This window comes from Plecotus auritus (genome assembly GCF_963455305.1).
Source record: "Plecotus auritus genome assembly, chromosome: X".
NCBI classification, from domain to species: domain Eukaryota; kingdom Metazoa; phylum Chordata; class Mammalia; order Chiroptera; family Vespertilionidae; genus Plecotus; species Plecotus auritus.
In genome coordinates, this window is record NC_137784.1 from 138,648,708 (window position 1) to 138,659,140 (window position 10,433).

General features: G+C 53.3%; 2 protein-coding genes across 5 annotated transcripts; both read left to right on the plus strand.

The window, feature by feature from the left end:
* Window positions 1-899: 899 nt before the first annotated feature.
* On the plus strand, window positions 900-7,121 carry WDR45 (WD repeat domain 45). 2 transcript variants are annotated; one of them, XM_080652019.1, is made up of 11 exons: window positions 900-1,025; window positions 2,840-2,911; window positions 3,049-3,123; window positions 3,213-3,317; window positions 4,387-4,492; window positions 4,615-4,709; window positions 5,582-5,661; window positions 5,775-5,983; window positions 6,063-6,164; window positions 6,254-6,399; window positions 6,648-7,121. In XM_080652019.1, exons 2-11 carry the CDS (start codon window positions 2,857-2,859, stop codon window positions 6,755-6,757), a joined length of 1,083 nt encoding a protein of 360 aa, XP_080508145.1. In that variant the 5' UTR covers window positions 900-1,025; window positions 2,840-2,856; the 3' UTR covers window positions 6,758-7,121. The 2 variants fall into 2 exon arrangements, with proteins under 2 accessions (XP_080508145.1, XP_080508144.1); XM_080652018.1 differs by having other exon boundaries at window positions 902-1,025; window positions 4,384-4,492.
* A 451-nt stretch (window positions 7,122-7,572) lies between these two features.
* PRAF2 (PRA1 domain family member 2) lies at window positions 7,573-10,238 on the plus strand (the record flags this gene model as incomplete). 3 transcript variants are annotated; one of them, XR_013959724.1, is made up of 4 exons in its annotated part: window positions 7,573-7,751; window positions 8,721-8,938; window positions 9,362-9,844; window positions 9,924-10,238. XR_013959724.1 is itself a non-coding variant. In XM_080652020.1 (3 exons), 3 exons carry the CDS (start codon window positions 7,573-7,575, stop codon window positions 9,499-9,501), a joined length of 537 nt encoding a protein of 178 aa, XP_080508146.1. In that variant the 3' UTR covers window positions 9,502-10,238. The 3 variants fall into 3 exon arrangements, 1 of the variants encoding a protein (XP_080508146.1); XR_013959725.1 differs by having other exon boundaries at window positions 9,362-9,839; XM_080652020.1 differs by having other exon boundaries at window positions 9,362-10,238.
* Between the last annotated feature and the right edge of the window lie 195 nt (window positions 10,239-10,433).

Genomic DNA, 10,433 nt, shown 5'->3' on the forward strand with positions numbered 1-10,433 from the left:
TTTATTCCATGGAATGCCATGAATCAGCTTAAAAGAATAAATAAAACAGATGTCCACTATATATAAATAACTTTTGAAAGAGACAGAGAGACACATTGACTTGTGGTTCCACTTATTTATGCACTCGTTGGTTGATTCTCGTATGTGCCCTGAACCAGGACTGAACCCGTAACCTTAGTGTAATGGGAGGACGCTATAACCAACTGAGCTACCTGGGGAAGGCAAAACACCATTTTCATTTTGTAAATAAAGAGCTGGGTGGGAGAATTCCATCCCAGGTTTCTCACAGCCAAGGGTGGATAGCCTCAGCTTTCAAGGTCTCCAAGACCGCCCGCCTCCGCCCGAGGGTTCCCACCGTTTTCTCTCTAGGAGTCTGGGACCGTGGTCGGCAAACTGCGGCTCGCGAGCCACATGCGGCTCTTTGGCCCCTTGAGTGTGGCTCTTCCACAAAATACCACGGCCTGGGCGAGTCTATTTTGAAGAAGTGGCGTTAGAAGAAGTTTAAGTTTAAAAAATTTGGCTCTCAAAAGAAATTTCAATCGTTGTACTGTTGATATTTGGCTCTGTTGACTAACGAGTTTGCCGACCACTGGCTGGGAGAACAAGGTAGTAACAGAACGCGGCCACTCTAGCCCACCTCGGAGGTCCAAGTCTCGTTTGCCCAGAAAGTTAACTCCTCTAGCTCTCCAAGCTGAACCAAGTGGGAAATCCTCGGCCCTTTCCCACCCCTCTTCATTTCCCTCAAACACTCATGACCATGCGAAGCTTCCTCCACTCTCTGTGCCCTCCTAGAAGAACGCAGTTTTCATTCGAGTTGCTCCAAAACCCCAAAACCGGAACAAGGAGGGCTGTGGCCTCACCTTCCAGCCAGGAATGTGTCATTTCCGGTGCCAGGCTCCCTCCCCCGGAAGTGAGACCTGATGTAAACAAGGGAGCCGGGTGTCAAGGCCCTGGAGGTCAGAAAGCTGTGCCGCGGGCGGCACCCAGACCTGGGCCTAGGATCGGGAGGAGGAAGTGGAGATCAGGTCAGTACAGGTGGCGGGGAGCTGGGACATAACTCCAGAACTGGTCGGAGTTTGGGGTGTGGGCTGGGAGGCCTTTTGAGCAAGGGTCTTGGTGGTTGAGGGGATCTAGGACAGCGATCTTGAATGGGTGCTGGTGTTGGAAGGAGTATGAGTGCTATCATGGACATGAAGAAATGTTGGGGAGGGGGGGTCATTGTGCGAGGCATCCCTGGGCAAGGTTCTTGGGTGGTTCGGATCTTTGGAATGGGAGTCCAAAAAAAAGTGTGATCCTGGAAGGTGGGGCTGTCAAAAGAATGGGTCTTTGGGGAGTGAGGTGGTACGGGGCAAGAAAGGAGGTTTGGACTCTTGGAGGATGGAGAAGGATATGCCTGGGTAAAGTTCCTGGGGAGATCAGGGTTTGAAGGGAGTATGGGAGCTCTAGGATGGGAAACTTAAGGAAGTCCAGGGCAGGAGTGGGGGGATGAGTTATCCTAGGAAGGTGTTTTGGGAGGTGTGTCCTGGACAATGGTCTTAAGGGGGTAGAGGTGCTCTGGGGCAGGATCATGGGGAGAGGATAAGGGGTCTGGAGGAGGAATCTGTCAACCTAAGAAACGTCCAGACCTGTTGAATTTTTATTTTACTTAAGCCAAAACTGACTGCAATTGCCAGGACACAGATCTCAAATGTTTTGGAGAATAAGTTTGCAGTTTCTTTCATGCATTTGAGATTAAGGCAAGAACATAAGGAAGATTACATGAAGGTGGGAGAAAGCAAGGTGGAGATCCGATTAGAAGGAGAGAGGGATCTGAAAGGTGGAATTTCAAAGGTATGTTATCCTAAATTAGCAGAAACAATGGACAGGGCTTGCTTAAGACAAAGATAAGCCTTTTACTAAAGAAGTTATATGCCTGTGATGTGACTACCCACCATGACCTGCCCAGTTAGGAATATATAATCAGATCACCCTGTGGGGTTACTGTCTGTAGAGCCCCTTTTTGGTCCACAAAGCATAGGGGGACAGGATTCCTGGGGGTAGGTCCAAGCCAACCCATGTTGGAGTCATGGACAGTAGAGCACATGGAAGAAGCTGTCCTCCAGGGGTAGGGGACTTGGAGTGATAGGGGATTCTGAGGTAGGGTCTTTAGGGCATAAGGGGATCTAGGGAAACATCCAGGCTGGTCCTGGTGGGAGGAAGTTAGCATGGCATGAAAAGGGTTCATCTGGAGGTAGGCTGGGATCCTGAAGGAGTTTGGGGAAGCCTGTGAGGAGGGAAGGTGTGAGAACACTGTAGAGTGGTGGAATAGGTTGCAGGGGTTCTGGACAGTGAACCAAACATACTTGGTCTCAGGCCCAGGTCATGGAGGTGCAGGAAGAGATGGATGTTCTAGCCCCCTCTCCCCATTTGTTGACATGTGGAGTTGGGTGCTAGGTTCAGGTGTGAAGAGGGGAAGTGGGTGGGAGGTTGATTCCAGGCCATGTTGGGTTTTGGGGCCAGGATTGCCTGGGTATAGGGAGGAGATATCACTGGCGAAATTACTTTCTTATTACTTTCTGACAAGAAGCTTGTGAGGGCTGGGGAATAAGAAGGAGGTAAAGGGTCTAGGTCAGGGTAGCCAAATGTGAGAGGTTCCTGGCCATGCTGTTTGGGGTCTTGGAAGCTTAGAGTGGAGACCCCAGGACTCTCTGCCCTGTTTTTGTCTTCTTTGCAGTCATGCTGTGGTTAGTTGGTAGCAGAGTGGGAGGAGAAAGAAAAAAATCAATTAGGGAAAGGAGTTCTAGGACTTGGAGGGCAGACCCCAGGACTCTTTCCAACCCTGTCCCCCATTTGTGTCCAGGGAAGCAATCCTGAATCATGACTCAGCAACCACTTCGAGGGGTGACCAGCCTGCGTTTCAACCAAGACCAAAGTGAGAGACTCGTACCTGTAACCTTGTGGGAGGGAGGGAGGAAGGGATAGAATGGTTAGAGGTGGGTGTTAAGCAGCCTGTCCTCGCTTGACACGTGGGCATCCTTTGAGGCAGCCTGGATTCCTCCTATTCCCCAGGCTGCTTTTGTTGTGCCATGGAGACAGGCGTACGCATCTACAACGTGGAGCCATTGATGGAGAAGGGACACCTGGGTGAGCCATCGGTGGGGAAGAGGCAGTGGGTAGAAGGCATGGGCTGGGCATTAGCTTTCACCCTTGCTGACACCCTGGTCCTTGTCCAGACCATGAGCAGGTGGGCAGCATGGGCCTGGTGGAAATGCTGTACCGATCCAACCTGCTGGCCCTGGTGGGCGGTGGTAGCAGTCCCAAGTTCTCAGAGATCTCAGGTAAGTGCCCTTATCTCATCATCTGCCCTTGGCCCAGATTCCCTGGAATCATGGCCCCCTCCAGGAACCCCAAGGCACTTGAAGATGAAGATGTCAGAGCACCTGAAAGTCTAACAGTGAGGCCTACAGCTTAGAAGTCATGACTCTTATAGCTTAAGAAGCTTGATGTTTTGTCTTAATTTAACAAACATTAATTGAATGTCTCCTGTACACCATGTCTTTACCTATAGGGTACTTGTTGTGAGCCTGGTACTGTTCTAAGCACTTTATGTGTATTAACTCATTTAACCCTCACTGTAACTCTATATGGTAGGAAGTGTCAATATCCCATTTCTACAGATGAAGAAACTGAGGACCAGAGAGATTGAGTGACCTATGTAACCAATAGGTTTTAACATAATTTTTTTATGTATATCTTTTTATTTATTTTTAGAGAGAAGAAAGAAGAGGGATAGATAGAAACATCAATGAGAGAGAAATATCATTGATAGGCTGCCTCCCGCATGCCCCCTACTGATGATTGAGCCCACAACCTGGGCATGTGTCCTGACTGGGAATCGAATTGGTGACCTCTTGGTTTCTGAGTCAGTGCTCAACCACTGAGCCACACTGGTCAGGCTAGGTCTGAATATCTTGAAGCTGTCTCCCCAATGCTCACTTGCCTTGAGTCTCAAGTGCCATCTTATTTTAAAGGTTTTTTTGTTGATCCCATTGGGATATGGCAAGAGACTTGCCCTAGGCAAGTCAGGGAGTCTAGGATTTCTCACAAATGTTGGGAGTATAGGGACTAGAGGACCCTGCAGGCAGAAAGAGTGACAGGATTAAGTCCCTGCTTGCTTGCTCATGGGCTGTGAGGTCCTTGAGTGAATACTCAATCGCTTCAAGCCTCAGTTTCTTCACTTGTGAATGGGTATAACAGTTCTCATGCTGTGTGAGGCTCACATTGGATGTTAGTGAAAGGTTAAACAAGTGGGTGGAAGTCCCGTGGGGAGTAGGGTGGGATTTGTATCAGCAGGGCTGTCCCTCAGCTTAAACCTTGGCCCCCACAATGCGCCCAACTTCCCAGCAGTGCTGATCTGGGATGATGCCCGGGAGGGCAAGGACTCCAAGGACAAGCTGGTGCTGGAGTTCACCTTCACCAAGGCAGTGCTGGCTGTGCGCATGCGCCATGACAAGTGAGCCTGAGGAGGACTGGGGGTGGGGGAGGTAGGAGGTCCCCATGGCAGGTGAGAGGGTTAGTTCTGCCTGAACATCTGCCCTCCCCTCATGGCTGTTGTGTGTTATGTGATGCCTACAGAATTGTGATTGTGCTGAGGAACCGCATCTATGTGTACTCCTTCCCTGACAATCCCCGGAAGCTGTTTGAGTTCGACACCCGGGACAACCCAAAGGGTAAGAAGACCCAGATATGCAGGAGTAAGGGCAGGAGGCAGGGGATGAGGTGGAGGGGAAGAAATGAAGAGAACACGGGAGGGGTACACAGAAAGAGAAGCGGGGGGAAAAAGAGGCATGGAGAGTCTTTGCACAGAGATACTCAGATGGCCTGGGATGCACATACAGGGGTGGGCAAAAGTAGGTTTACAGTTGTTCATATGAGAAAAGATATGCAAGTTCTGATAATTAAAAGAGACATGATTCCTCAAAAGAATGTCATAATGCAGCTGTAAACCTTTTGTTGCCAACCCCTGTACTCCCCATCTATTCATCTTTCCATCCCTTAGGCCAGGCATCCTCAAACTACGGCCCGCGGGCCACATGCGGCCCGCCGAGGACATTTATCCGGCCCGCCGGGTGCCGCTGCCTGTCCTGCTTAGCAGCCGACTCGTCCCGGGCCCGCAGTGCTCATAGGAATTTGTTCATAGTTTTTTTTTAAAACTATAGTCCGGCCCTCCAACGGTCTGAGGGACAGTGAACTGGCCCCCTGTTTAAAAAGTTTGAGGACCCCTGCCTTAGGCAGTTCTCTCTCCCAACCCTTAGCCCTGCCCCACTCATGTGCTGCCGATGGCAGAGCAAACATACCTAGTAAGCACGTGGGTGGGTGGGTCAGGGATCCTTGGGCCTCCTGGGGCTGCCACAGCTGCGTAGGGAAGAAGGGGATCTGGTGGGGATCACAGCTGAGGACAGCACCCTGAGGGTTCTATAGGTAACGTGTATCATGGAAGGTTAAAGTCCAGCACTTATCCAGCTCTGTCTATTCTGAGACCCTGCCTGGCCACTGCCTCCCCTTCACCAGCCCCTCCCCCTACTTCATCCTCACACCCTAGGGCTCTGTGACCTCTGCCCCAGCCTGGAGAAACAGCTGCTAGTGTTCCCAGGACACAAGTGCGGGAGTCTGCAACTTGTGGTGAGTTGTCCAGTGGGCAGAAGTGAGTAGGTGGGTAGGCTAGTTCTCCCTGTAGACTCTGGGATCCTTCCCTCCATACTACCCCAAGGACAAACTGCTCCTTCCCATCATAGGACCTGGCAAGCACAAAGCCAGGCACTTCATCTGCGCCATTTACCATCAACGCACATCAGAGCGACGTGGCCTGTGTGTCCCTGAACCAGCCAGGCACCGTAGTGGCCTCGGCCTCCCAGAAGGGCACCCTTATTCGCCTTTTTGACACACAGTCCAAGGAAAAACTGGTGGAACTACGCCGAGGCACTGACCCTGCCACCCTCTACTGGTGAGCACAGGGTATGCATGGTGGGCCAGCGACTCCATGCCACATGACAGGTAGGCATAATTGCTGGTTTATCTTCCAGCATCAACTTCAGCCATGACTCCTCCTTCCTGTGCGCTTCCAGTGATAAAGGCACGGTCCATATCTTTGCCCTCAAGGATACCCGCCTCAACCGCCGCTCTGCGTGAGTACCCCCTCCCCCTGCCCCACCCTGCCATGTACCCATACCCCTGCCCATGTACCATACCTGAGCTTAGTCAGTATTGCCTGCAGGCTAGCTCGAGTGGGCAAAGTCGGGCCTATGATTGGACAATACGTGGACTCTCAGTGGAGCCTGGCGAGTTTCACAGTGCCTGCTGAGTCGGCCTGCATCTGCGCCTTCGGTCGCAACACTTCCAAGAATGTCAACTCTGTCATTGGTAAGTGGGACGAACCCTTGACTGGGGGTATTGCATGGGCAAAGGCCTGCAGGTTGGACCTGAAAGAATTTTAGGGAATAGGAAGCCTAAAGAAGCTAGAATGGGTGGTTCAACTCCATTATCAGTGAGGGGAGTGGCATGCGGGCAAAAGCCTGGAAGGAGATTTGTAAGCCATGGGATGCCTGTATTCAAGTGTGTGGCTTTGGCAGCCTCTAACTTTTTTACTGATCTTCCCCCCCCTCCTCCAGCCATCTGTGTAGATGGGACCTTCCACAAATATGTCTTCACTCCTGATGGAAACTGCAACAGAGAGGCTTTCGATGTGTACCTTGACATCTGTGATGATGATGACTTTTAAGGACCCCGTGGGTTGTGCTAGGGACCTGCAGTGGCAAAGTGCAAAGCATTTATGGGAGTGGGAGTGCTGAAAGCCACCAGCCAGCAAGCACTAATGGGGCAGGTGCACACTTTCCACTCCTCAGAGCAATGCCTAAACAGCTCATTTCTCCCAAGCACTTCTTGATTGTGTCCTTAAGGACTGTGTGCCCACAAGGCCAAGCCAGAGACCCAGAGGGGCAGCAGATGCCCTGGGGCTCCCAACCTGGAGAAGAGTACTAGGTCCCCAGAGGAAGTGCCCTAATCCAACCTGTGGGGATAAAAAAATTTTCCCAGAAAGAGCCAATCAATGATATGATGAATTTGAATAAAAATTAATAGTATTTATGGCTGGACCTCGGGGGTGGGGCCTGAAGGAGATGAGGCTGAAAGGCACTGCAGAAGTGTCCAGGAAAGGTGTGACCTACTTGGACAGGAAGGAGGTGGGATCCTGCTCCAGTCCTTCTGACAGTCCCTGCCTTCATCCCTGCTTAGTCCGGATGTCTGGCTACTGTTGTGCTGCCGGCGCCTCCCAGAACAGGGCCCCTTGGCGCCCCCACCTGGGAGTGGATGGGAATGCCACGCTACGCTGCCTAAATTTAGTTTCATGGCAGTTCCGGTTTTGGCGTTTGCATTTCCGGTCACGTGTTTTGCGCCTGCGCCGTCCACCTGGGTGGATAGGGTAGCAGAAGCCCCGCCCAGACTCCATTTCCCGGTGTCCGCCGCGGTGGCGCGGGGTGTAACGGGTGTTGTAGTTCGGCTGCTCTCCTGGCTGGTCCAGCTACATCGACTAGCAGGATGTCGGAGGTGCGGCTGCCACCGCTACGCGCCCTGGATGACTTCGTTTTGGGGTCGGCGCGTCTAGCGGCCCCGGATCCGTGCGACCCGCAGCGATGGTGCCACCGCGTCATCAACAACCTCCTCTACTACCAAACCAACTACCTTGTCTGCTTCGGCTTCGGTCTTGCCCTGGCTGGGTGAGGGAGGGAGGGAGGCGCCAGTTGGCCGGGGACGCCTGCAGGGCGTGGAGGGTGGGCCCGCGGGATTCTGAGAACCGGGAAGGGTAACCTGGGGTGGGGTGGCTGCAAGGCATGGAAGGGCAAATTCAGCAGAGATAGAAAACCTGAGGGCCTTGGGAGTGGGGACTTGGAGGGAGTGGGACCCAGTTATAAGGAGGCCCTGCGGCTGGTTACAGCCTAGCCGTTAGTGGGACTGGAAGGAAGACCTGGGGAGGATGGAGAATGTGGAACTGAAGGGGAAACGCCTGGAAGGTGGACCTGAAGATAAGGAGGACTTGAAAGTGGGACGTGAGTGTGTCTGGGATGGTGGGGCTATGTGAGTGATGAGGCTGGAGGCCTTAGGGCAGGGACGGGGATCCCTGTAGGAGCAGGTACTTGTTGGGGAATTTGGGCCAAGAAGGAGGATCCAGGGACTGAAGGCCTGAGACCAGACAGGGTTGGAGAGCCTGGAGGAGGGACTTGGGTGGGGATGTAGGATGAGAGTAGGACTTAAATCCTAGAAGAGGGTCCTGTAAGGACCCGGGGCCTGGGAAGAGAGAAATGTGTGGACACAGAAGGCCTGGAAAAAAAATCTGCAAGGGTTGTGTTTCAAGGGTAGGTTTGGGGGCAGGATGGGGTGGAGTACTGGAGGGGGGGACCCTGGAGGGACAGAAGGAAGGAGCCTATCTGGATGGGAGCGCCTGGAGCTCAAAAAGATGGGGCTGTAGGATTGAAAAGAAAGGGTCCAGGGCTCCTGGGAGTCGGAAGTCCTGGAGGGTGGACTTGCAGACAGGGCTGGCCAGAGTATTTCTCCGGCTTGCAGGGTCCGGAAAGGGGGGGACCCAAGCTCTGAGGGCCTGGAATCTGGTGCACGGTGGTCTGGGAGGCTTGGAAGCCGGGCGGCCCTCTCCCAACTGGCTGACTAGCTTAGTTCTATTGTCCCCGCAGGTACATGCGCCCGCTGCACACCCTCCTAAGCGCGCTGGTAGTGGCAGTGGCCCTCGGGGTGCTGGTGTGGGCGGCTGAGAGTCGCGCAGCCGTGCGCCGCTGCCGCCGCAGTCACCCCGCCGCCTGCCTGGCCGCAGTGCTTGCCGTTGGCCTCCTGGTTCTCTGGGCGGTGGGCGGCGCTTGCACCTTCCTGCTCAGCATTGCCGGGCCAGTCCTTCGTGAGTCTCCCCTACCCGGAGATACCCGGGAACAAGGCCAGCGCGTGCGCGTGGCACCAGGCCGGCCCTGCCCTGGTTCTTGGGGGAGGAGAGGGGGGCTGGGAGACTCAGCGGGCATGGCCACACCCCTTTACAAAGCACCCTCCTTGGCTACGTTCTCCTCTTCGGGGGAACGACTCTTAATACCGCCTTTCCGGGCCTCCTGGTGTTAAGTGCCTTCCACCAGCCACGTCCCGGTTGCTGCCAGCCCTCCCCAGGCCACAACCCTGTTACAAAGTGTTCCTCGGCCACAGTTTCAGGATCAGAGGTGTCCTGTGCACTGACCATTCTATTGGCCTGACCACTCCAGTTCTCTGTGGGCCCCCATTGGCTAAAGGCTGATGTCCAATTTACTGACCCCACTCCTTTTGGTATTGCCCACAGTGATCCTGGTGCACGCCTCGCTGCGCCTGCGCAACCTCAAGAACAAGATAGAGAACAAGATCGAGAGCATTGGTCTCAAGCGGACACCAATGGGGCTGCTACTGGAAGCGCTGGGACAAGAGCAGGAGGCTGGATCCTAGGGCCTTGGGATCTGTACCCAAGACCTGGAGAATCCCAACCCCAACCCATAACCGGGATTTAGAGCCTTTTCCCAGTCCTGAAAATAGGAGCCCCTTGCCCAGTTAAAAAAAGCAGGGCATCTGTAATGCTCCCCCGACCCCACCCCTAGATCCAAAACTGGGATATCCCTCACACCCAGTCCCCATTGCCTAGGGTAACGCCTAGGGGAACTTGGGACACAGAGCCACTCACATCCAGCCCAAAAGTGGGGCTTAGAGATCGGAGTATCCATGGCCAATATCAAGTTCTGGATAGAGACACTCCCACAAACCTAATCTGGGACCCACTTGTCTCCCATGCTCAGTCCAAAAGCTGGGGTGTGGGACTGAGACATTCTCAAATCTTGAGTCTTAGATCAAGACTTTTCCAGACCACACCCCAGCTTTGAACCCAGAACAAGGCATTGCCAAATCTTGACCCCAGGACCAAAGTGTTCTCAGTCCCCCTCTGGGTAGAAGTCAGGTATCCTGATCCTATTGAACCCTTGGTCCCCAGTAACCCCAACACTCACCAGTCCCATCTGCCTCCTTCAACTCTGCTTAGGGATTCTGCCCCTCAACCCCCCCCCCACCCTCAACACACACACACATACACAAGTTCCACATTGGTGAGGACCGTGGGGTGGGGGTAGCCCTGACCTGGAATGAGGCATATATATCAGTGTTGTTGCAACAATAAAAGCTGTTACATCGCTCAAGCCAATTGGGCCTATGGTAGTGGCCTCTGCTTTTCAATTCTGCTAGATTCTTTATGACTGGGTCGGTCTCTGTCAAATGTTTGGGCTGATGGCGTGATCTCTCCTTCCAGGAACTTGTTAATCTCTGGCATTAACACACGGGTAGTTGAGGGCATGCAGTGCTCCCATTTTCATTTGTATTACTAAGGGCTCTTG

Excerpts from the sequence above, each read along its gene's own strand:
- WDR45 (XM_080652018.1), top strand. The coding sequence starts at position 2,857 with ATGACTCAGCAACCACTTCGAGGGGTGACCAGCCTGCGTTTCAACCAA. Across the intron at positions 4,493-4,614 it reads GTGCGCATGCGCCATGACAA|AATTGTGATTGTGCTGAGGA; the intron begins GTGAGCCTGAGG and ends TGATGCCTACAG. Across the intron at positions 6,400-6,647 it reads GAATGTCAACTCTGTCATTG|CCATCTGTGTAGATGGGACC; the intron begins GTAAGTGGGACG and ends CCCCTCCTCCAG.